Consider the following 27,014-nt stretch of genomic DNA (forward strand, 5'->3'; position numbering starts at 1 on the left):
GTTAGAGAATAGTTAAAAAAAATCTCCCTTATGAAGTTAGTCTCGATTCACAAACATGAAGTTAGTCTCGATTCACGATAAACATAAAGAGCTTTAAAGTTATTTCCTGTAAGCGATAAGATTCCGAGACCTGATTAGCCCAAAGAAAGGTAGGTAAATCTTTTTGTACTTTAATCCCCTGATATATTTGTTAAATGCGTCAATATTAATCAATCAATAGCGAGTAAAATTCATATAAAATGTTGAATCACGTAGGTCAAGTGGAATTACACTAGGCTTGAAATTGAATCCTTTTATGTGGATCAAAGTCAAACAATCAATTCGTGTTTAATAATAAATAATATAAAAAAGAAACTACGATCATTAGTTTTTTTTTCCATCAAGAATATCAATTATTTAAAAAAAAAGTAAATAATTAATTAAAAAAATTTAGATTACTATATAATCAACATTTCTTAAATCTTAGTTAAATAGTCATTAAAATGAAATGACGTGACATTTATGATTTGTCATTTAATTAAAAGAAAATGGTGTGATATTTATATCCATTTATATGCGTATAAATATATGAATGTTGCTATTTATCTATGATTTACGAAACATTTACTATATAACAATATGAAACTGTAAATATGATTATATAGCTAATGAATTCATTATTTTTGTTTTTTTCTCAAGAAAATCAATTAGTGTTTGCTTTCCAGTGTTTACCACAAAGCAAGCAAAGCATCTTCAGAGAGAGAGAGAGAGATAATAGTTTATTTAAGGGACAGTAGATCTCCACGGCCACGGGTGATGAAATAGAGCCACGTAGTTGCGGTACTTGACTCTTTACCGTTCCAATAATGCGAATATTCAAAAAGGACACGAGAGGTGTGGAAAATTAATATATATATATATATATATATATTAATAGATATTGAAATTGAATCAATAAGCCGTATTTTTCTTTGAATTCAATTGCCATGCAAGAGCGTGGGTTTGCCATTCACGTGGTTGATCTGGTGCCACCTCCATCACCGACTCTCTCACTCTCTTGGTCCCACCCAATATTTATGGTGAGCCATTCGATTCACACTACCTTAGGGACTATATTATATACGTAGATACACTAGATTTCACTGCAAGATTTACCACCTTAGATTGTTATGAAATTTAAATAAAACACTATCCACACAATTATGTGAAATGAATGAATAATGACAAAATTATGCTATCGAGAAAAGAAAAAAAAATTGTAAAAAATATGCTTTCTAGAAGAGAGAAAAAATTTGTAAAAATTATGCTTAGAAAATTTACAAATCTTCTTTTACCTAAAAAAAGCTTTATTTTGTTGCTCATAATTATATAGGAGAAGTATTTTCCCTCTTATATGAATTTATGCATGATTGTCAATACCACTTCAAGTTTTAATTAATGTCTATATTTTTCATAATTTAAATAATTAAATAAAGGCATTTCTATCTCTCGATTAAATCTACAAAAACTAAAAATTCTTTGGTTCGATAAATTTAGTACCAACTAGAAAGTCTTATTAAGATACATATTTTTGACATAGATAAAGATCTACTCTTCATGTGGTGTCATTAATTCACTACAAATAATAATAAATATTACTTCAAAAGCACAAAGTTAAGACTCTTCATGTGGTGTCATTAATCGACTACAAATAATAATAAATATTAATTCAAAAGCATAAAGTTAAGAGATAGAGTGATGAAAAATAGAGATACAAAAGATACGTAAAAAAATAAAAGCACATAATAAGTGAAAATAATATAAGTATATTTCTCGTATTATATCATGTGACGGATTTTAAGAAGATAAAATCATTATGCTGATTAATGGGTGAAGATACATTGTAGGTCGTGCCTTCCATCAGAGCTACTTCTCAGACGGAGACATCCTCACAGCCACATGCGGCTCGACGGGTTCCTTCATTTGGAGGAGCCTATGTTGGGGTAAGGAACTTATTTGCAGGGGCTCGAGATGGAGGATCGGAGACGGTGAGACCACTTCAGTTTCTGGCGACCGTTGGATTCCCCGGCCTCCATCTTTTCTTCTCACTGACACTGCTCATATCCCGGATGAGATGCGTGTCTCCGAACTCAAAGACGTCAGAGGTGCATGGAACATCCCCCTCATCACGACGATGTTCTCTCCCAACGATGCTGACGCGATCCTTAGCATTCCGGAGAGTCGAGGAGGAGGAGCTGACAAACTCCGGTGGCACTTTACTAAAAATGGTGAATATTCTGTGCGTAGCGGTTACCGGATAGCGCGAGAAGCGATGAGAGTGGTAGGTCCCTCTAGGCCGTCGGGGAATATCGATTGGTGGAACAAACTTTGGTCCCTCAACCTACCTCCAAAAGTGAAGACGTTTATATGGCGGGTGTGTAGGGGTTGGATCCCGACCCGGACTCTCCTCCGACAACGTCATGTTCTCACCGACGCCAGGTGCCCGGTGTGCGAGTTGGAAGAGGATACCATTTTACATGCTTTATGGGGCTGCCCTTGGGCCAAAAAGGTGTGGAAATGTGGGGGATTCAAAGATCTCGTCAAGAACTTTCAGGCCGGCGACACGATTGGGATGCTCCTCCTTGTCGCGACGAAGCTCAAGGTAAGTACTCTTGAATTCTTCCTAACTATTTTGTGGGAGCTTTGGAATCATAGGAACAATGTTTGCTCGGGAAGGAAGGTATGGACTCCGGAAGGTCTTCTAGAATGGACGGGTGGTTTCATCAATGATAACCGCAAAGCTTGCTTCGGGCCTAAAGAGGTGCGCGAGAAAGCCTCTCCGAGAGTATGGATTCCCCCGTCGGCCAACCTTGTTGCCATTTCGGTAGATGCCGCCGTGCGTGCGGAGGATAGAAGAATTGGCCTCGGGGCGGTGGCTCGGAACTCTCGGCCCAAGTCTCGGAAGCTTCAGCGATTCTTCACAGTATGCTCTTTGCTCTTGACATGCGTTGGAAACGGGTGATCATTCAATCCGATTGTCTTGAGGTCATCTCGGTGGTTCGGAGGCTTGACGCGCCGGCTACGGAATTAGGTACGATCATTAGCGATATCCTCTTACTTATGTCTAATTTTGATAACTTGAGTTTTGTCTATCACCCCCGTGATTGTAATAAAGCGGCCCACGTGCTTGCTAGCTATGCTTTAAATTTTGATTCGGGCGCCCGGTGGTTGGAATCGGCCCCCCCTTGTGTTGTTCGGGAAGTCGAGAACGACCTCTGTGGTATTAGTCTTTGATGTAACCACGGTATTCCTCCGCCATTTAAGTGAGGGTTTTTAATATATTTTCCCGTGGTTCAGCCACGGTTCAAAAAAAATGGGTGAGATGCATTACGAGTTTGATCATGTACACACACACACACACACATATATATATATATATATATATATATATATATAGAAACTTGTTCTTATAATCAAGTAGCAGAGTTTATTTGGGAACAATTAATCTTCTAGTAAAAATAGACTTAAGGACAAGTTTGATCATGTATATATATAGAAACTTGTTCTTATAATCAAGTAGTAGAGTTTATTATTATTATTATTATTATATATATATATATATATATATATTTGTGGGAACAATTAATCTTCTAGTAAAAATAGACTTAAGGAAAACACAAAACAAAACAAAAAAATTTAAAATCGAGGAAAGATTATCTCTCCATTACAAACCATTTAGATGCCGTAATTATAATTCTTAACATGCCAATTTTAAAGTTAGCTTACCATAATACAGCTGCCATGATTTAATGACACCTCGTAAATTATTTATGTTTATGTTTAACTAGATGTTCATACTATAATAATCGAATTTCTTGTATAAAAATATTTTTTAATGTGAGATAACAGGTGAGACTCATGAGATATTAGTGGTCGCTGATAAACTGTTGATGTGTATATGTGTTCATGAAAAATGATGTATAATTTTTTAATTATAAATTTTAAAATATCTTAGAAAGTCTATTTTTGGAAATGAAGCTTAATTATTTTTTTTTCACTTGAAAATGGATTGATCCCGGTTACTTTTAAGTTTTAACCGAAAAAAATAGGATTAAAATGCAACATTAAGTGTACTACACGGTATACCTTATTTTTGTATTTTAAATACACAAAGACAAAATAGGAATGAAGAGAGAGAAGAAGAAAAGAAAAAAAAACGCATTTTTTCACTTGATCTAGAATTTTCTCGCAATAGTCGGCGCGTACATAACGCGCCAAATACAAAGTGGTACTCAGTGTCATTATTTAAACCTTGTAATTTATATACACAATAATGATTATTTTATATATTTTTGTAATTATACGTTGGCGCTGTTGCTGTCAGTGTCAGGTGTCAATCGAAAATCTCACAGCGACACAACAAACACAACACAAACCAAACAACACAAGAGGAGAAGAAGAGAAGAGACTCTCTCTCTCTCTCTCTCTCTCTCTCGTTCTTGCGCTCTCTCTTTTGACTCTTCTTCTTCTTCTTCTTTAATACAGAAATTCCTAACTCAAACACAAAACTTTGAACTCTCTCTCCCTCTCTCTGTAATAAAACCATTTTTTTTCCCTTAAATCATCGACCAGATAGACTTCCTCTTTTTTGCACCTGTAGAATTAGGAAATTCTTTATGTAAAGTTATTTTTTTTTTCAATAAATTTCATATTATTTGTTGTTTCTTAGCGAAACAGCTCTATATAATTGAGTTATCGCGTAGCGATATTCTCATTCTCTGTATCGGAGTCTTTTTTTTCTTCTTCCCCTGGGTTGTGGAAGAGAGTTTTCTCAATGTCGGGATTGTATGCTCAGAATTTCTCGTCGGCGACAGCGCCGTCGACGGCGAGAGCTCTCTCTCCGCACATAAGAACTCCTCCTGATGTCGACAGGTAATTTTGATCGATCGAAGTGATCGATTGTTCGATCTGATTTTTCGATTTCTGATATACGTATCTGTATATGTATGCGCGTATGTGTTTATATAAGTATGCCCTTTGATTGTTTTGCTTTCTGCTGTGTTGTAGTCAGTACTTGACAGAGCTGTTGACGGAGAGGCAAAAGCTTGGTCCGTTCATTCAAGTTCTTCCGATATGTAGTCGATTACTGAACCAAGGTTTGAACTCTTTTTTTTTCTTCTTTAACTTTTGGATCATCTTATAATTGTATTTGGATGAGCTATTACATTGATATATATAGAGCCTTGAATTGCTTAGTATTGAGTATTGACAAATATGTGCTGGTTCAAACAAATATGAAATCATGGCCAGATTCCTTAAAAATGAGAGGGGGGAAAAAACCATATAGAGTGTTCCTCAGTTTCTTAAGAGTACTTTTCTGGGAATTTTGGTGGTTTGATCCGTGTTTTGCGCGCGAGTTTTCTAGGGTTCACAGTTATTCTGATTCTTTCATATATTGTTAGAGTTGATTTATTCCTTTTGTGTTATCATGTTCTTTCTCAATTTTGGTAAAATATATTGCCTCTCGGCTTTATGACGGTATATTTTCTTTTTACCATATATGAAAATGGTTACGTGTTTCGTCATCTCATCGTATTGCCACATGATGTTTTATGTTGACAGAGATTTTGCGGGTTTCCGGAATAATGTCGAATCAAGGCTTGAATGACTACGAAAGACTGCAACGTGGAAGCCCTAGCCCCGTGTCCCCATCCGACATTATGCCAAACTACAGAGGGGCTAGTATTGCTAGCTGGCATGGCCTTCCTCACGAAGTAAGATTCAGAGAAACGTGTAAATCGATGGATTATAAATGTTAATTTCCTCGTGGCACACGTGTTCCAGTTCATATACTGTGTCTGTATCCTAAACGGTTTTAAGTTTCGATTTCTTAAAGTTTGCAACGCTTTAACATACTCGAGTCCAATTTAGCTGATTGATATCTTGCGCAAATTGTGCGTGTGAAAGTAGATTCTACGTATGCATTTTTTATTTTTATTTGCTATCGTGGAACCTGCATAAGTTGGACGTATCGATGAATTTATGTCGCTGTCTGACTTTCATTTTCGGTGTAGGCTTTATGTAACAGCTAGCGATTGACATATCTTTTTTGTTTTGTTTTTTGTTTTCCAATTTTGGTCTTTGTTATGTGACAGAGACTGGGTGGACAACAAGGCATGAACATGGAGTGGCAAACTACACCACCAAGCCCGAGCTATAATGTGAAGAGGATACTGCGTTTGGAGATTCCTGTTGATAGCTTCCCAAATGTAAGTACTACGAGGCTTATGCTCCGAGATTGTCTTGTTGTACATGCTTAGAATCTTACTGGATTTAATGTCTTATCGATATGTTTCCATGCTTTTGCTTACACGGTTGCTATACTTTCATATTTCATAGTTCAATTTTGTTGGCCGCCTTTTGGGTCCCAGAGGCAACTCGCTGAAGAGAGTGGAAGCTTCCACAGGCTGTCGAGTTTATATAAGAGGACAAGGATCCATAAAAGATCCAGACAAGGTAAAAATTGTGCTGTTCTTTATAGATTGTAGCTCTTTTTGTGTTCATGACTGCGTGAAGATAACAAGTTGGTTTTCTCTAGTTCATCTTGATTGCTATCTAACTAGTTTATGTTAGGACCTTGTACATAAGAGAATTATAGTAATTAATGATTGTATAGAATGCTTAGCAGTTAAGTTAGTCTATAAGTAAGAGATATTATAGAGCATTTTTTGATAGACTAGTATCAACTCCATTGACAAATAAATTGTTGTTATTCAACACTTAAGGAGGAGTCTTTAAGAGGAAGACCGGGCTACGAGCATCTAAATGATCCCTTGCATGTGTTGATTGAAGCTGAATTGCCGGGAAATGTTATCGATTTGCGTTTGAGACAAGCGCAAGAAATCATCGAAGAACTACTCAAGCCTGTGGTATGTGATTAAAACTTTCAGTTCTCAGATTTCCTTATATATCTGTCGTGGTAGCTCTTAAACGAAACAATAAACAGGTGACTTTAAAACTTTCCATGATGTTGCCAATAGCCTATTGATTTTTGCCAGCTTGCTACGGCTTATGGTTCACTTACTATACTAGCAAAGCTCTTCCTATGCAATATCCATATAATTAACTTTTTGATTCGTTGCCCAATAGACCATATAGTATACATATGCATAGAAGCATCTACAATGCCTAACTCAGCACTTAAATGACCCGATTGTGTTATGACTTGGTTAAAAATTGGATATTTCTCGCCTCCGAGATTTACGCAAGCGAAAAAATCCTTCTATATTTGGCCATCTTTCTGAGTATGTAACACTTTGCATGACTTTTTGAACATCAGGACGAATCTCAGGACTTCTACAAGAGGCAACAGTTGAGAGAATTGGCGATGCTGAATTCAAACATGCGAGAAGAGAGCCCTCGGCCGAGTGGCAGTGTCTCTCCACTCTTGACTTCGAGCGGTTTAAAGCGTGCCAAAACAGGATTATAGAGAATCCATCGCCTCTGGTTTGTTGTCCGACACACAGCTTGAACATTCCCGCCCTGATATGCGCTGAAGCAATGAGAGAAGAGCGCCGTGATGGAACGGAATGGTGAGCCATAAATTTGCTGCTGGATTGTCCTGTCCTTTCTTTAACGTTAACATATGACATTTTTTTTTTTTTTTTTTATCTTCAAGGGATATGATAAATTCATTTATTTAATCTTATTATTTCATTTTTAGTGCTTGTGCTTGTAGTAATTATATATGTATGTAGTCTCTGGTTCTACTACGTTGTTTTGTTGTTAGACTTGACCGCATTGGATACTTTCGTTTGAGACAATAAATATACATTACATTCTTTCCTTCTATCTAGTCCCTATTGTTGGTCTTCGCGTGTGTTCTGTTTATTGTTCTTTTTCATCAATTTTTTTTGGGTTGGTGGGTTTTTAAAATTGCAGACTGTAGTGATGTTTTTCTGGCATAAATACAGATCCTTTTTACAGTTTTAGATCAGCCGTGGTTTTTAAATGTAGTTTGTTTTATGCTGTGTGACATGTCTCAACTTTATAGCATAGTGGTCGTGAAAGTAGAATCTGTGTTTAAAATAAAAAATTGATAGAAGAAGAATACGTGTTATTTTTTTTGCATGAAGTACAAGATTACTTGAAGTCTACACAGTCTACACCTACAATTTATAGTTTTTATTCCGTTAGGAAAATTTTCCTGTGGCCGTATTTGGTATGAAGTGATGTTAATTGCATTCATGAGAGTCCTCTCATTATCTTGGTTGTAAAAGATTCTCAGCAATTATTGTGATTACCTGGTTAATAATTAATCAGATTACATTAAAATTAAAATATTAATTCGGTTATGTGAATCCTCATTACTTTATTTTGTCTCAGAAATACCTTCTAAACAAATGTAATAGGCTGTAGGTGAAATAGGTAACTGTATAAATAAAGCGAAAAAAAAAACATGTCGACTCAGGTACACCACAATATTTTATTATTCAATATTTGAAAGAAAACCCCATGAAAAAGAAGAGGCAAGCAAACAAGCACACACACTGCAATGCACAGGAAAACCAGCAAGTGAGATTATTTTAGAGCGTCTTATAGTAGTCTATTCTTAGAATCCGTACTTTTCCTTGAGATACAATGCAAAATCATAGATCTTCTGGGAATCAGGAATTGATTTTGCCACGCTCTCCTTTTCCATGCACCTTTTAACCCACTCCGTTATCTTGGGACACTCGGTCTCTACGCTGAAATGGGCAAAAGTTTCAAAGGTGTAGAACCAAGTGGTGATGGGAATAAGAGCGAGATCAACAAAGCCGAAGCTATCGCCGCCAAAATAGGGCTTATCGCCGAGCTCTTCTTCCATGGTCTTCAAGCTCTCAATGAATTCTTTTTTTAGACTCTTTTGCTCTTCCCCCTTTGTTTTCCACATCTTACTGCCACTGAGGTATATCTGCACGTATAATCAGCCACAAATTTAGTCCATTAATCCAGAGATAATAGGACAGATAGTAAGTTGATAGTTATATATATTTACAAATTGGGAATCATAATACTTATAGAGCCATTTTGTAAACCAATTCACTTAGTTTACTTATAAGCATAATAACGTGTTATTAACACACCTTCTTATCAATAAAGTCGGTCCAAAACCTGGCTCGCGATCGTTCGTAAGGGTCGGAGGGAAGAAGCAGCGGAGAATTGTGGGCCCAAGCTTCATCGATGTATTGGACGATATTGAGAGACTCGCAGACCGGTTTGCCATTGTGTACGAGAACTGGTATGGTCTTGTGAACCGGGTTCGACTCCAAAAGCAGAGGACTTTTGTCAGCCAAGTTCTCTTCTTTGGCCTCGTATTCGATCCCTTTCTCAGCCAACGCGATTCGCACTCTCATCCCGTAAGAGCTTGGCCAGAAATCCAACAACACCACTTTGTCTTCCATTTCTCAGTTTTTTTTTTTTTCCAGGAGAAAAAGAAATAAGACACTGCTATATGCTTGTTATGAAGAAAGATAGGGTAGTGCGGGAAATTTATAGATTGCAGTGACAGATAAGTTAAGGTTGACCAATTACTTCGTCATTGCTTATGCTTTTGGTCACTTCTTTTATATTTGTCTATTAGCAATAGTCAAATTCTCTTTCTTTTAATTAATAGACTTGTCAAAGAAGAACTGTAATAGAGGGAAACGTGCGCATATACGTCATTTACAAGAAAATTAGTTTAATCCTGTAGACCAAGATATGAATCTGATCGTTGATGCTTATTACTTTATACCAACTTTAAATTCTATAATTTTTTTGACTACACGTGCTGATGAAAATAAAAATAAAAAGAGGAAGTAAATATAAACGTCAAGCCTATGAGCACCGGTATGAATCCTTTCATTTATTCTTTTATTAAAAAAAAAAAAAAAATCCGAGTTCTAAGACCTCAAGCCTATGACCAACAACAACGATGATTATCACCGTTTATCCGGTTGTCTTTTATATTTTCCCATTTTACGAACGATCAATATTTGGAAACAACTCAACCAAACAATATGCAGACAATGACGTAGAACACAAGTAACAACAGAAAACAAGAAAATAAGGAGGGCACATGAAAGGATTTGTTGACGAGATTGAGCGTGCCTAGCTAATCCCCGGAAGAACTCAGAGTCATATCCAATCACTAGCAGTCACAGCCAATATATCCCCGAGTACAAAGAAACTATCCGGTCAAAACTCCTTTCTTTCGAGCTCTGTCTCTCTTAATCGCAACTCTTGAGTGCTTTCACAATTGTTTCCCGGCAATTGAGATAAATAGAGATAATGGCGGCATAAATACTTAAACTTTTCGTGTGGATACACTTTGACATCTAATCTTTTTTTTTAACGGGAAAAATACCTATAGTTTCATATCAGTATCACCGTTACAGTTTTGTTGTTTAATGCTAACAGTTTTACATGTGGCCTTCATCTGTAGGTGAAAACATTAATTCATTTCATTTAAATGATTTTACTTATTATTTAGTCTGATATTGAAATAAAAACAATTAAAAAGAGAAACAACTGATATAAACAAATCGCTTTTGACCTAAAAAGAGAAACAACTCATATAAACAAATCGAAGAAGATGGATGAAGAACGAATCGACGAAGAACACGAGACTGATGGAGAAGAAGATTCTGTGTTTGAAGAGGAAAAGTACAACTAATATGCAGACCTTGAAGCTGAGCAAGGAAACCAAAATACGATTCATCCTCAGAAGTGGTGGTCGGATGTGAACGCCGTCTATAACGACTTCGACGACAATGGTGACAAAGGCTCTGATGGATTCGTGTCTGAGAGAGACCTCGAGAGTTTGTGTAGCGATGAGGATGATCAATAGATGAAGAAGAGCAAGCGAGAGTATAATCCTGATCCCCAGAGACAATCAAGAGGAAACAAAGGAAGCAGAAACAAAATGCTAAAGAGAAAGAAACTTGTTCAAGTCTGGCACTTCAAACTTGAGGGGGCATGCAGCAAACTGATTGTGGATGTTTAAGTATTTTTGTGGATCAGTTTAGGTATTTTGTGGATCAATTTAAGTACTTTTGTGGATTAGTTTAAGTATTTTGTGGATCAGTTTAAGTATTAGCACCAAACTGATTTCGACTTGTATTTTGTGGTGATGTTTTAAGTATCAAAATGATTATTTCAATTTGTAGTTTGTGTTGAACAATTTATTTTTAATGAAATTGTCAATTTAAAATTTTCAGTTTGATGTTAGTTTGCATAACAATTACAAGAGCAAGATAGCAGAACAAACAAACAAACAAAAAAAAAAACCGGCCTTTATAAATACAATATTCAATCCAGATTACAAGCTCCATGACCAGCCAAAACACATACATACACTAAACCAATATTACAATAAAGAAATAAGAATTAATCCCATTTTTACCCCCTGGACTCGTACTTCGGTTACATTTCACCCCATGGACTCGGAAATGTTGCAGAACTAATCTCAGAACTTAGACACGTGTTACAACTTGCCACTTCTGTCAGTATTTGGACGTTAAATTATAACGGTTTGATGATGTGGCATGATTTTAAAGGCTTTATTGGTGGAATTATGATTTTACCCCTGACTTTGTTTATTTGAAGTGAAAGTGTTAGAAGTGACTTTACCCGAGTGAAATTGCTTTGCAAGTGACGAGCACAATGCCTATGCTCAGCTTGCACAGAACCCTCCTCCCACATACCATTGAGTGCCTCTATCAAACCCTTATGTTTGTCTGTTATGAAAGTCCAATGGTATCCATTGTAGATGTTGATGTCATCTCTCAAATAATTTAGAAACCATGCCCAAGACTCTTTACACTCTGACTCCACAACAGCAAAGGCCACAGGGAACATGCCATTGTTAGGATCAATTCCTATGACCGTGAGAAGTTGCCCAGTTTGGTGTCCCTTGATGTGGCAACCATCCAACCCAATCACTGGCCTACAGCCAGCTTTGAATCCTGCCTTACAACCACCATAGCAAATATAAACTCTCTTAAATATTGTATTACCTTCCCCATCTGCCTCTGTTAAGAACTCGATTGTTGTTCCTGGATTGGTCTTCTTCAACTCGGCTTCATAGTCCCACAACCTGGCATATTGGTGAGCATAAGAGCCTTCAATGATTTCCAAGGCTTTTTTCTTAGCCTCCAAGCCTTAGTCCTCGAACAATCAAGTATCAAGTCCTTCTGGATTTTATTCATGAACTTGATAGATGACCAGCTCTCAATGTCCTTGAACTCCTCCAGGTACTTGTTGGACATCCAAGAAGCAGTACAAAATCTGTTCTTGTTTGTTCGAGCACACGTATGCTCTAGTACATAAGTCCTGATCTGGAATGATGTGATATCTTTCATTTCAGACGCATAGCGCACCCACTTGCATTACTCGTCCTTGTAAACTGCTCGAACTCGGTTTCGATCATTCACTTTGAACTTCAGCTCTTTGCCTGCCTTGATAGAATACTCCCTTATGGCATTTTTGAAGACTGCCCCACTTGAAAATACCATGCCCAACTTAAACTTGGGGTCTGCCATGTCAGTGTCTTCACGGAATTCTTGAAAGTTGGGGAGAATTTTCTTGGACAATTTAGTAGGCTTAGGCTCAGGCTCATCTTCAGTAGACGACTCATCTTCCAGCACAATGTTTTCCTCCTCGTTATAGTCACTGTCCTCGTCAGAACCGGCTTCATCATCAGTAAGAGCTACCTTTCCTCTGCCCTTTAATCCTAGACCACGGTCCACGGCAACGCCATTGACTTCAACTTCGTCTTCACTGTTCTCAAACCCACTGTCTTGCTCAAGGTCATCAAGATGGTCTTGACACTCCTCAAACTCTAGATTACAGCCCAAGTCATGTGCTTGACTCTGGCCCAACTCCTCTGCTTCACTCTGGCTCAAGTCATCTACTTGACTCTGGCCCAAGTCATCTACTTGACTCTGGCCCAAATCCTGTTGTTCACTCCCTGCTTGACTCTGGCCCAAATCCACTTCAGTCTGGCCCAAGTCATCAGCTTGACTCTGGTCCAACTCATGTTGTTCACTCCATGCTTCAGGCTGGCCCAAATCCACTTCAGTCTGGCCCAACTCATCTTCATTTTGGCCCAACTCAGTTTGAGTCTGAGTCAATTCTGGTTCAGGGTAAGTCAGGTCTTCATTATGAATAGGGTCTTCAGGTTGAGTCTGACTCAATTCAGGTTGAGCTTCAGTCAGGTCTTCGATAAGAACTTCAACGTCTCTATCATGCTCAGGGTCTTCAACTTGACTCGGTGCCTCATCCACGACTTGACTCTGTCCAGGCTCTCCCTCTTCAACTTCTTCAGGCTCTTCCACTTCAAAGTCTTGAACTTGTTCTTCTTCTTCTTCAGCTTCAAACTCTTCAACTCCAGGCACTGGGGGCAATAGTCCAGGCTCTTCTACAACAGATGCATCTTGTACGGGGTGATCAAGATACAAATTCAGTTCTTCAGACTCCTCATACAGCTTTGACACTGCTATAAACAGGCTCAGATCACAGTCCAGGGAAAAGAACTCCCCATAAGGATCCAGATAGTACATGGGAATCGCCGAGTATCCAAGAGTTTTCTCTACAATCTTGTCTAGCTCCAACAACGACAGTCTGTCCACGTCTACGTGGTCTACGTAGTCAATCCGACCACCATCATAGGTCAAACGCTCATTCACCACTTCCACTCTACCCCCATGGTGAACTTTGAACGTGAACATACCAGACCCTTTAACTAAAACAATAATCAAACAATTTTTAATTAAAATCAACCAAAGTGGTATTAAAATACAACTACTAAACAAATTCAAAAGGACAAAAAACCAATAACAGACAACCACCATCACTGGTCCCCCCATTATTTTGTTTTAAAGATTCTAATGCTCAAAACTAAGGAAACAACAAAATAATGGTGGTCCCTACTCAGATTCTTTACGAAATCGAAACATAACTCCAACCAAAATCAGACAATGTTGTCCCTACACATTTCAAACCCTAAAAACATATCCAAAAATACATAAAAAGGGTTTCTCACCATATACTGGTCTATTATTGACCGAGACGCTCTCTGATGAATTTGTCTCTCGACCAGCTCTTCTTTTCGTTGGAGACTTGGGTTTTTTTCTCCGAGCCTGTGATTTTTTCTTCAAGTACGCCGTCCGAGACTTCGCTGGCACGGTTTTTTTTTCTTTTTTTGTGCCGGAGACTTCATTCTGAAACCTCCTCCAGTGCTGCTAGGGTTCGATTTCGCCGGAGATTTGGATGTCGAAGGTTTCACCATTTTCGCGATGATAGAGCAATCCCTAGATTTGTGTACGCGGGATTTGTTCTTTCATTTAAAAAAAAAAATATTTATATTTTTGAAACAATTGTAATATTTAATAATTATTATAATAATTAATATATCTGATAATATTTAAACAATAAAAGTATTCATTATATGCAAAAAATACACTTATACCCTTTCAGACCAGTACACGTGTTAAACACGTGACCACTTAACGTCCAAATACTGACGGAAGTTGCAAGTTGTAACACGTGTCTAAGTTCTGAGATTAGTTATGCAACATTTCCGAGTCCAGAGGGTAAAATGTAACCGAGGTACGAGTACAGGGGGTAAAAATGAGATTAATTCAAAAAATAAAGCTATGAGAACAAATAAAAAAACAAAAAAAGACAGATCTCCATCTTCCACATATCTTCATTATTTTTCACTGATTCTCTTCATCATCATCTGTCATCCTTCGATTCTCAAATTCAAGCTTGTTAATCCTTCTAAGGAGTCCAGGAATGACTTCTTTTGATCTAGCGCAAATTTCAGGGTCAAATCCACTGAAAGCATTTGCAACCTCCTTCTGACCGACCGAAAAAATAGAAAAAAATACTCAGACTTCAATTTTCAACTACAAAATTAATTGAAAACTCATACGGGAACTCACATTTTTCTTGTAACAACTAATGAATCTCCTACTTGGATTCCTATCGGTCCATGAAAAGTTCGCTCAACCAATGGCACGCCACAATTGCACAAATCTTGAAACCTTGCCTGAGAAGGCGATCTCTTACTCATCGATGGCAAGCTTGTGCGCGACGATACTCAATGGCAGTTCGTACAGCGGCTATCGAAGGATGAAGATGATTTTTCGTCGAACATGGCGTCAGTATTGTGAGGGGATTGTGAAGAACACGAAGAAAAAGAACTAGGGCTTTTGATTTGGGAATTTTCTATCGAACGAATATTTACGAATGAGGTTTTAAATCATTTAAAGGAAATGAATTAATGTTTTCACCTACAGATGAAGGCCACGTGCCAAACTGTTAGCATTAAACGGCAAAAATGTAAGAGAAATTGCCTAATTTGCCACCGATTTCATAACATTTTCCCACTTTCCACCAAAAGACTAATTTGGTCCAAAATGCCACCATCTATGTCAACAATGTTGACATCTATTTTTACCCTTCACTATTAGATGTCAGCATTGTTGACATAGACGTCAACATTATTGACATATCGGTGGTATTTTTGGCCAAATTAGTCTTTTGGTGGAAAATGAGAAAATGTTACGAAATTAGTGTCAAATGAGGCAATTTCTCAAACTATAAAGGTGATACTGATATGAAATTATAGGTATTTTTCCTGGATCAGGTGCCAAATTATATCCACACTAAAAGTTTAGGTATTTATGCCGTAATTATCTCAGATGAATAAAACTCAGCTAACACAAACTGATACAGAGAACATATGTACACAATGTAGAAGCTGACGTGGAGTTAGAACTGGTTTTGGATCGGTGACGTGGTGAGGCTGATAACTAGTTAGTTAGTGTTAGATAGGTTTCTGGCTTAAGCGTATCCAAGCATTCATGGCTGAATGGTTAATGAGCTTAATGTTATAAACTTCGTATGGTTGATCAAATCTACAAGAATTTATATAGACCCGGGGCTCTCCAAAATTCTCTCAAGAAATACAAAATCCTTTCTTATGAAATTCCCTATTATTTAGTCTATATAACAACTTAGGATATCACCGTACGAACCCCTCAACCCTCCATTAATATCTAACCCCCGTTATATGTGAAGTCATGTTAATTACATTCCTGAGAATCCTTTTATCATCTTGTTTTTGTTGAGTTAATCTTAAAAAAAAAAAAAGATTCTCGTGAATGATTTTGATTACCTAGTTAATAGTTGATAAGATTACATTAAAATATTGATTCGGTTATGCGAATACCCAATACTTTATTTCGTCTCAGAAATACCTTTTAAAGATAAAAGGTTTTACATGCAATAGGTAATTATATAAATAAAGCAAAAGTATATAAAATAAAACATGTTGACTCAGGTACACTACAATATTTGATTATTCTATATTTGAAACAAAACAAACCCCATGAAGAAGAGTCAAGCAAACAGAAAAACCAACCAGTATTCCACCGTGTTGTAGTAGTCGATTCTTAGAACCCGTATTTTTCCTTGAGAGACAAAGCAAAACCATACATCTTCTGAGAATCAGGAATTGACTTTGCCAACCTCTCATTTTCCATGCACCTTTTAGCCCACTCCGATATCTTGGGACACTCGGTCTCTACACTGAAATGGGCAAAAATTTCAAAGTGTAGAACCAAGTCGTGATGGGAATAAGAGCAAGATCAACAAAACCGAAGCTATCGCCGCCAAAGTAGGGCTTTTCTCCGAGCTCTTCTTCCATGGTCCTCATGCTCTCAATGAATTCATTAGTTAAGCTCTTTTGCTCTTCTCTTTTTGTTCTCCACACCGTACTACCAGTGCTATATATCTGCAAATTCTCTCGGCCATAAATTTTAGCCCATTAATCCAATGATAATAGGAATCATATAATATTTACAACGCCACCTAACTGACTAATATCACCCGGTAATCAGTCTACTTAAAAGCATGAAAATGGATCTTAGCAATACGTTCTTATCAACAAAGTCGGCCCAAAACCTGGCTCGCGATCGTTCGTAAGGGTCGGACGGAAGAATCAGCGGAGATTTGTGGGCCCAAGCTTGATCGATGTATTGGACGATATTGAGAGACTCGCAAACCGGTTTGCCGTTGTGTATGAGAACCGGGATCTTCTTGTGAACCGGGTTCGACTCCAAAAGCAAAGGGCTTTTGTCCAACAAGTTTTCTTCCCTGAGCTCGTACTCGATCCCTTTCTCAGCCAAAGCTATTCGTACTCTCATTCCGTAGCAACTTGCCCAGCAATCTAGCAGAACCACTTTAACTCCCATTTCTCTAGCTTTTTTTTTTTTAGATTTAGAAAATAAAATATGACACCTCTATAAGCCTATCAAGAAGAAAGATAGGGCAGGGCATTTATAGATTGGTGTGACAGATATGTTAAAGTTGACCAATTGCTTCGTCTACTTTTCTTTCTTTCAGCTGTTAAATAACGAACTAGTCATAGAAGAACATTAACAGAGGAAAAGTGAGCATACACGTCATTTAAAAGAAAATTAATTCAATCTGGGAGACCAAGAAATGAATCTGATCGTCGATGTTTATAACTTTAAACCATCCTGCTCGCAAGTCTATTTGACAAACTATAATTTTATTGACTACTCGTGCTGATGAAATACAAAACAAATGGAAGTAAAGTCAGAGCATCTGTGTGATACAATTTCGAGAAGGATTGTAACTATTAACATGCAATGTCTGTTTCTTTTCATTCAACCGGAAAAATTTATGGAGTTCTTAGACCTCAAGCTATGGGCACAACAATGATGATTATCACCCTTTATCCGGTTGTCTTAAATTTTCCAAGTTCTCGATCGATGTTAAGCAACTCAATCGAACAATCCGACGTATAACCAGACATACAGAGAACACGAGAGTATTTGTTGCCGAGGTAATCCTCATGATCGAATCCCCGATGGTTACTAGCACCTTAAAAAAATTCACTGCAAGTTTTAGGTTGAGTCCTTTATAACCGTACTAGTTTTTGAATATTTATATTGTCGTCTAAGAAGCTTATGGGTAAAATTACGAGTCACGGAATCAAATCTGGCCAAAAATTCCGATTCCATGGAGTCCAAAACAGATACTTACAGTACTGTGATTAAGGTAAGGTTCCACTGTTCCAGTCTATTCCTGTTCTTTTTTTCCTTCCTTTTTTTAATAAATTTTGGCTGTTCCTTTTTTCCTTCCTTTTTTTTATAAAATTGGGATGGCAAATTAATAACGAATGGCGCAGATTAACAAGTTTATCGTGCTCGCCAGGGCAAAATGAATATTTGAATAAACAGTCAGACCCCAATAACACACTTGCTTTCTTTTATTTTATGAAAGATTAGGTTTTTGAGGTTCAATTCCTAATAGAGATTAATTAACCCTGTTTTAATTCCCTTTGCCTCGAAGAAATCCCAGCTGGCAATCCAAAACAAACAAAAAAAACGTAGTAACATAATCACCTATCAAAACCATATCGACGAAGAGTGATAATACACCTCAGAATTGCAGAATATATGTCAACAAGGCTTGAAAAGCCAATCAGTCCCGAAAGATGGTGTTTATAGACTGTTATCCTCATCGGTATTACTCACTCACACAGCAAACTATCAACGAATTCAGATCACAGAAAACAAAATTTAAAAAAAAAAAAAAACTGTTGGTCTCATGGCCAGTCCTAAGAGGTAAAGGCAACGACGCTGCTCCACAAGGCAATGGAATATGAGACCCGCACAATCGGAGGAACTTCGAAGAAGGACCGTCGACGATCGTGACTTTTTTCTGTGACGTTTTCTTTGGTGCTTTACAAACACATTATCAAGTTTGCCACCATACTATAATGTTAGGAATCCTGGTAGAATTCCCCGTCACGTTTCATAACTTAGATCTATATACAAACAACGAAAGAATAAAAGACGAAAGACTGAAATTGTTGATTCATTGAGATCTAAAAACAGACAAGAAACGAAGGAAGACGACAGACAGAATGACCAATTGTTGAAGATGTTGATCGATTACCATGAACCCTAGCGGCTTTGAGTTATTTATAGCCGCGAGAACCTTGAGCCTTGCGATTTGACGCCAATCGGACGGTTAGGATTGACACTGCATTCACTCTTGTGGAGAGTGGGCCTAATTAGAGAAATACCAAAAGTGGGCTTTTATTTTAAAATAAGCGGCTCGCGCGTTGGTGCAGGGATGATAGAGAAAATATAAATTGTCGCAACTATTATCATTTCATAACATTTTTTCTATTTTTCATCGAAATTATAATTTTGATCAAAATACTAGTGAGTCTAATGTATAAATACTATTTTGCCCTGAGTTTTTTATTTTCTTTTTTTTTTCCCAAACCACTCTCTCGTTCACATACACTTCCTCGTTAAGATCTCCCTGAAGAAATGCACTATTGACATGGAGTTGATGGAGAGACCATCCTTTAATGGCCGCAATAGAAAGTAAAAGACCAACGTTGACAAATTTGGCTCAGGGGCAAAAGTGTCATGGAAATCCACACCTTCAACTTGAGTGTAATCTTTGGCAACTAAACATGCCTTATATCTTTCTATAGATCCATCAGAGCAATATTTGATTTTATAAACCCACTTACACCCAATTACATTTTCATTAGGTGTGAGAGAACATATAGACCAAGTATTGTTTGTTTCAAGTGCATGAATTTATTTGGCCATTGCGTCGCCAATGATTTGATTCCATAGCACACGAAAAAGATTGTGGTTCAGAGTGGTCGATGATGTTGGAAAGAAAAGCCCGATGAGACGGAGTGAAACTTGACAAAGTGAGATATTTAGCTAGGGAAAATTTTGTTACCGTCATTATATTTGTGCAAATATAATCGTTGAGGTGACGAGGTTGATGATGCTCATGATGTACACGAGGGAGAATAGTAGATGAAGGACTAGATTCTTCAAGACGAGATGTAAGTGATTGATCCAGAATAGGAACAATAGGTACCAAGGGAGTGGATGAAGGTACATGACCTTGTAGATGTGTATATGGAGATACATCACTATTATCATCAAGTGGAGTGATTCGAAGTGTATTGTCAAAAGATGTTGACGATAAGTCATGAAAAGGAAAAACATGCTCATGAAAAATGACATCTCGTGAAATGTAAATTTTATGTGTAGATATGTCATACATTCGGTATCCCTTTTGACCAAAAGGGTACCCAACAAAATTTTTTGCATTAGCTCGTGAGTCAAATTTATGTCGTGGGAGCATATTTTTAGCAAAACATAAGCACCCAAAAACATGAAGAGGTGAATACGAAGGAACTTGCCCATGTAGGATTTGATGAGGTGATTTATATTGAAGTAACGGTGTTGGTAATTTGTTAATGAGATAAGCAGCCGTTAAAAGGAGAGTGGTAAATTCGCTTGAAAGCGTAAAGAGCGAGCAACATTAAGTAGATGACAATGTTTACGTTCTACGACCCCATTTTGTTGTGGTGTCGCAACACAACTACGTTGATGACATCATCATTACAGGCATTCTAACTATAATCTATTTACTTATTTTCAGGGTGAAATTTCATTTTTCGTGATTGTCTATGTCGATGACATCATCATTACAAGCAATAATGATGACATGATATCTAAAGTCAAAAAATTTATTAACAAGGTATATTAACCCATAGGTCCCAGGATCGAAACTTGGCTCTTACCATAATAAAATTGCAGTAGTCTTTATGAGCGAGATAGAGAATGTAAAGTGATGATATTTCTTATTAATGAATGGCTTTTAAATAGGCCGATTACAATGAAACGTAATAAAAACTAATTGTCTACAAAACAGCTAAGAGATATGAAAATGATCCCATACTTGCGTGATATCCTACATTCTAATATACACAATAATAAATATTAAATAATAGATTGATTGACTGTGCATATTTGTTCATATAATTATGATACATATAACGGTAGATTTGAATAAGTCAAAACTAAAATTGTAGACGTCCGGTAACGTCTAATAGGATGTGTAGCTAAAGGGACCAATACATAATATATATATATATATATATATAGTATTTTATGAGAACTCGGGAAACTTATTTGGAGATCTCCAGGCACTCACACCAATTCCCAATGGCATTCTTTTCTAATTTGCCCAATTAAAATTTGAACAAATATGGGTTGTAACCAATCCAAACCGCAAGTGTTTCGGGTTAGGTTGAATCAAACCATCCCGATGCCGGTAGATTGATAAAAATTAAGAAAAATAATAAATGTTCATCAATGTAAAATTCAAAATTATGACATTCCTAATAATTTTGAACCAAAATCCAATAAGTCTATTTGTATTCAAAAGTATGAGTACCTATTTTGTGTATTTACCTCTCTCTCTCTCTCTCTCTCTCTCTCTCTCTCTCTCTCTCTCTCTCTCTCTCTCTCTCGTGGCTGCTTTTTTTTTAAAATTGCTCAATCACCACGACATTCACTTTCATTCTCATAGAATAGTTTGAATATATATATATATATATATAACATTTGAAGAATGTGAAATTTGTTGTCTCGTTTTACACTTCTTATTAGGGGAATAGCCCAAGTTTCATTTAATTAAGGAAATAACCCATTTTTTCTTAGGAGACAATTATACCCTTCACGAATCAGTTCATTAAATAACATACTGAATTGAGTTAGGTTAATTAATTAACAGAATATTTGGATTGAAAATTCACAAAAAATTTATAAAAATCAGAACTTAAGTCAATTCCTATTCAAAGCATTCAACTAATTAACCTAATTCCTAATTTAGTCATTTAGTAAATTAACTTTACTAAAAAAAATCGGAATCTAAGCTAATTCTTAATTCAACCAATTAGTTCATTAATTAACATAACTCAATTCAGTCAGTTAATTAATAAACTGATTCGCGAATTAGCACTGAATTAACAAAATAGCTCAACAATTCAACAAACCGATCGATCGAGGGTAGATAGAGCCGTAACGGACCACGAACAGCTCATGGGCGGGAGATTAGAGGCAAATTTCTCGGTATCGTCGCTCCGAAATAGACGGCTACCAAAAACCACGAATCCAACGGTGTGACCGGCGATATGGCGACGAGGAAGACGCCGCTGTTAAAGGACATGACAGCGAGCATAACGAGATAGGCGAGGCCGATGCGCAGCATGTGGAGGAGCGTCTGGGCGAGGGCGGCGCTGGAGGCGGAGGAGCGCGTGTTGAAGAGACGCGAGTGGGAGAGCCACTCGGTGACGATGGCGAGCGCGAAGACGAAGACCAGAGTGACGAAGTACATGGGGATAATTTAGGTAGTTTAGGTTAATTTGACTATTCCCTTAATTTATAAAAACTTGGGCTATTTTCATAATATTAGTGGGCTGATTGGGCTAGTATACAAAATAGCCCTTGAAGAACCTCGTTCAAAGATTTATTGACATTTTGTTAATTTATTGACACATTTTTTTTAATTTATTGACATAAATGTCAATAAATTTTCAAAAATACTGGGGATTTCTTTAAAGATAATGAAATGTACACGCATTGGTAATAACAATGTAAAAGTTTTCTTAAAAAAAATAACAATGTAAAAGTAAAAATTGTAAAACATATTAATTCAAACTATGTAATATAATAAATAAATAAGATAAAAATAAACATATTGATGATTTTTACTCAACAAAATGTGAAAAAAATTCGCACAATAGCTCGAAGTAGGTTCTTGCATGTGGTCAAATTTGTATAAAACGTCAATGATTGGTAGAAAATAAACTTTGTTGTTATTTGAGATAGATAAGTGGTCGTGAAGGAGGAAAAAAATCAAAGGAAAAAAAAACAAAATAATATTATTTTCTTTGAAGAGTATTTATTTTCTTTTTAACAATAATAAAATTAGAATATAAATTACATCTTCTATTTTTTTTTCTATTAAGAAAATAGCCAATTTAAATTATATTGCTAAATAACCAATGTTTGTTAAATCTTAGGTAAATAGTCATTTTCATGTATTTACAGACTTAAATATTAGAAAAATAGGTACCGTCATATATTATGCCACATCATTATTTACGGTTATTGACCTAAGATTTACCAAATTTTAGCTATTTAACAATATCAAACGTTTAAGTTTGTTATTTTTCTAATTTTTTGTTTTTTTTTTTAATTATTTAGTTTAACAAGTAATCATCAAATTTAAAAAATGGTAATACAAGAGTTTTTCTTTTCTTTTTTAACGCAGTATCAAATTTCCGGGTATATGTGATAGCTTGTATAGATTAGACCCAGATTTGAATCGTTTAAATTTAAGGGGGGGTTTTATTGAAAAAACACAAAATTTAAGGATGTAGAGGGGATCGAAAAATGGTCTATTGATTTAAAAGGGGTTTTTTCAATACAGATTATACGAATTAGGTTTTCGATAAAGAGTGTTATATTTTTCCTCTCGAAGAATCCTTAAATCGAACCAAAAGAAGCCATGGGAAAGACGGTGAGAATGAAAGCCGTGGTATACGCTCTGTCGCCGTTTCAGCAGAAAGTGATGCCTGGTCTCTGGAAAGATCTTCCCTCGAAGATCAACCACAAGATCTCCGAGAATTGGCTCAGCGCTACGCTTCTTCTCGCTCCTCTTGTCGGAACTTACGCGTAAGATTTCTCATCAATCTATTTTCTTTACGCTGCTGACTCTCATGCGATTCACTAATTGATTTCACAAACAAAAAAGAAAGATTTTAGTTTTTTTAATTGTTAAATGTAATTAGGTTTGCTTTCATCAGATTCGGCGTTGAATATTGATGTGTGATTTTTCGTAATTCAGTTTTTCTTGATGTTATTCCCATAGAAATCCTTTCATTGGAATCGATCTTTTAGATGATTTGAGGATTTTCGTCTGAAGATAACTTTTTGATGTTTATGCTGTATGGTGTTTCCTAATTTCATGGTTCTTTAAACAATTTAGGGTTTTGGAAGTATTTTTCATTAGGAAAAAATCAAATTTAGAAGAATCAATATTGTGACTTTCATACTCTTTATATTCATAGTCGTTTCTGCTGAAATTGTTCCAAAGCCATTGATGGTTTAAGTGATTCAGTTCAAGGGGTACTAAGAATGTCAATAATTGAAGCTTTTTGCAGTTTCGAGTGTTGTATTAGCTTTGGAAAATCACGTAAATCTTTTAGCTCATGAACTTTTTGGAAAACGATTACACTTAAGTACCAAGTGATTATTGGTAAGAACGGTTTAGTAATAGAATACTATGTAAAGATCGGTGTTCAGTTTTACCAAACTGGTGTTTTGTGTTACGTACTAGAAATAGATGCGAGAATTTCATGTCCATATAGTTTATTTGCTTTTGTTTAGCTGCCTGGTCTCCAAATCATGTGAGATATCTTCTTATAAGTGTTGCGTTCTTTAATGCATATGCAGTTATGTTCAGACCTACCTAGAGAAGGAAAAGATGGCTCATAGGTTCTGAAGTGCTCGAACACAAACGCTCTGAAGAGTTTATATTTTCCATTTTCCATTTTTCATTTTTAATGTGCAAATAAGTTGAATTTATGGTTTTCGGCTGCAGTTGCAGTGAACAAACATCCAGCATTTGGTCATTTTAAGCTCTTTTTGTTCGTGGATCGTTTTGATTGTCTGGCCTTGTTTTACTTTTTCTTTTGAGCACATTGATGGTTTATGACATAAAGAAAATGAAGCGAGTTTATCTTGGAATAGTTGACTAAAAGCCCTTGCCCCGTTTTCCATGGATGCGATTTGTGAATTTGATCACCATGTGTTCATAATTTTGAGTAAATTATCTGTATTTAGTACAGTGATGATTGATCTATATTCTTTTTTTTTTTTTATCATTATAATTATATGATTGGTGCTACTAGTCCCCAAACACTAAATCAGATATATGGTAAATTTTAACGAACAAAATTACTTACAAATGACGGAAAATTGAATGAAGCATATATACTAACCTAACTTTCTGCTTATACATAGCTTAGTTCGACTTCATTCCAGCCTAAACTTTCTGCCTATAATTAGCTTAGTTTGGCTTCAATTCAGCTTTGATCGCAAAATGACATGCAAAGTCGTATATCTTCCAAGCTATGCAGTAGTATTTTGACAGATTCTTACGTATAGGGTTTTGACCAAGGATTGAAATACTAGTACCGATGTCATACAGGAACTCAGACTTTGCTAGTATATCGGGAGATACTAGTGGTTTACCGAGGTATCCAGTAAAAAAAAGGGTAAACTGTACCGATAAAGTTATCGTTACCGATGTGGTAAACTGACAAATACCGGATTTACCGAGGGGTATCCAGTGAACACATAATTATTATTAAAAAAAAAGTGTTTTCATACATAGGATAGAAATGTTAATAGTCTACAATATCTTCAGTACAATACATCACGTTTTACAATTCGACACACCCATTGGAGATCAACCCTCTATTATTTAATGTCCACGACCATGGGTTTCAAATTTTAAAATTTTCACAAAAGTCAGCTCACAATCATGAGTTGGATTTTTTAAACTTAAAAAAAATGACCCATTTTTTAAAAATGAGCTGATTTTCGGAGTTTCGGTAACCTATCCGATTTTCTGTTGGTAATCGATGATTTTCTCAATATCTAACGATTTTGTTCACACCTTACCAAGAAGTTCTAAAAAAAGGTATACTGACTGGTTTTCTCCTAGCTTCCCCGTTGTTTCAAGCCCTGATTTTGACAGATTCATAAAAACTCGGAATTTCGTGACAAATCAACCACGAAATCAAGTGTTTCATGATATATATTTCGCGAAATCATGTGTTTCGCGATAGGTCCATAATGAAATCTCGTGTTTCGCAACATATTCTTCTTGAAATATTAGTCCGGATATTATCTAGTTAAAAAAAGAATTGATGTGAATCATATTTCAGTACGAATTGTCATCAATATAGTATAGATTCATGAGAAATAGCATCAACTATCACCATTTGATAAAACAAAAAATTCCAATTTCCCATCAAAAGCTTAATTTGGCCATAAATACTAGTAAGTCACTTGTACAAATACAATTTTATCATCAACATGATATCAACAATTGACATCTATTGTTGACATCTGTGAGTTTTGGGTTCTCTGTTTGTTGACATCTATGTCAACAATTGACATAAATTGTTGACATCAATTGTTGAGGGTAAAATTGTATTTGTACAAGTGGCTTATTAGTATTTTTAGCCAAATTAAGCTTTTGGTAGAAAATTGAAAAAAACTTATCAAATGGTGGTAGTTGAAGCAATTTCTCTAGATTCATTCATAGCCTTGAATTAATTTCTTTGGTCTTTAGACCAACAAAAGTTAGCAAATGAATATGTTTGTTATGACTACAAAACTGGTCAATCTAAAATGATACCTAGAAAGTCCCTTATTGTGTGTGCTCCTCTTATAGCATATGCAAAAACTAAGCCAAAACAAAAAGCTAAAAAAAGCTTAATTTCAGCTCAACACTCGTGAATCGGAAGCGGAAGTCCGACACAGGAATCCTTTTGGCGAGGGTAAGGCGGAGATGGGCGGAGGAGTTATCTGATGGGGTCGGACATTTGACGATGGGGCTGAGAACTTGAGCAGGGTGAGAGAGAAAGGGAAAAACCATTTTGAAGAAAAGAGAGAGATGTAAAGAACATGAAGATGAAAATTGAGAATATGGTTGCTCTACCTTGACTGGCCCTAGAGCTCAGTGTAGCCGTGGGAGAACGAAAGAGAGAATACGGTTCCAACTTCCAAGCCTAGAAATAATGTATCTCAACTTTGAATCGCTTATGCATAATATACGTCACGGCTTTAGGGTAAACTTGTCTGCCACATAATCTTTAATATATTGATAAACTTGTCAGCCAAAGAAGATGAAGGTTGTTTATGCTTATGTATAATATTCTTTCCAAAGCAAAAACAATTTTTTTTGTAACCCATTGTTTGGATTCAGAACAAACACTCGTGCTCATCTTCCATAAACACCCAAGACTCAAATCAAACAATACTTTAACTAGTCTTCCTAGATCTTTTAACCCTAAATTCAAAATTACT

At 36.3% G+C, this 27,014-nt stretch overlaps 3 protein-coding genes, 1 non-coding gene and 1 pseudogene across 5 annotated transcripts; 2 read left to right on the forward strand and 3 right to left on the reverse strand.

Moving 5' to 3' along the window:
- The first annotated feature begins 4,359 nt into the window (after positions 1-4,359).
- On the forward strand, positions 4,360-7,807 carry LOC149381523 (KH domain-containing protein At3g08620-like). The gene is made up of 7 exons (XM_089630537.1): positions 4,360-4,890; positions 5,026-5,114; positions 5,581-5,732; positions 6,114-6,227; positions 6,358-6,474; positions 6,744-6,887; positions 7,298-7,807. The coding sequence occupies exons 1-7, from the start codon at positions 4,793-4,795 to the stop codon at positions 7,445-7,447; spliced, it is 864 nt and encodes a 287-aa protein (XP_089486663.1). The 5' UTR covers positions 4,360-4,792; the 3' UTR covers positions 7,448-7,807.
- Positions 7,808-8,424: 617 nt separating this feature from the next.
- Positions 8,425-9,456, reverse strand: LOC149381524 (putative glutathione S-transferase parA). Its single transcript, XM_089630538.1, has 2 exons — positions 9,084-9,456; positions 8,425-8,911 (listed from the first exon to the last, which is right to left on the reverse strand). Exons 1-2 carry the CDS (start codon positions 9,399-9,401, stop codon positions 8,570-8,572), a joined length of 660 nt encoding a protein of 219 aa, XP_089486664.1. The 5' UTR covers positions 9,402-9,456; the 3' UTR covers positions 8,425-8,569.
- A 6,761-nt stretch (positions 9,457-16,217) lies between these two features.
- On the reverse strand, positions 16,218-17,295 carry LOC149381525 (putative glutathione S-transferase parA; annotated as a pseudogene). The gene is made up of 2 exons (XR_016302042.1): positions 16,926-17,295; positions 16,218-16,783 (listed from the first exon to the last, which is right to left on the reverse strand). The product of XR_016302042.1 is annotated as a putative glutathione S-transferase parA (transcript).
- A 1,159-nt stretch (positions 17,296-18,454) lies between these two features.
- On the reverse strand, positions 18,455-18,547 carry LOC149381526 (small nucleolar RNA SNORD96 family). Its single transcript, XR_016293989.1, has one exon. It is a non-coding gene; the product is annotated as a small nucleolar RNA SNORD96 family (small nucleolar RNA).
- Positions 18,548-23,294: 4,747 nt separating this feature from the next.
- On the forward strand, positions 23,295-24,689 carry LOC149381527 (cytochrome b-c1 complex subunit 8-like). Its single transcript, XM_089629728.1, has 2 exons — positions 23,295-23,588; positions 24,369-24,689. Exons 1-2 carry the CDS (start codon positions 23,422-23,424, stop codon positions 24,415-24,417), a joined length of 216 nt encoding a protein of 71 aa, XP_089485854.1. The 5' UTR covers positions 23,295-23,421; the 3' UTR covers positions 24,418-24,689.
- The last annotated feature ends 2,325 nt before the right edge of the window (positions 24,690-27,014 follow it).

This window comes from Urtica dioica, chromosome 11 (genome assembly GCF_054948205.1).
Source record: "Urtica dioica subsp. dioica isolate 48M chromosome 11, U.dioica_male_clone48M_v1_H2, whole genome shotgun sequence".
NCBI lineage: Eukaryota > Viridiplantae > Streptophyta > Magnoliopsida > Rosales > Urticaceae > Urtica > Urtica dioica.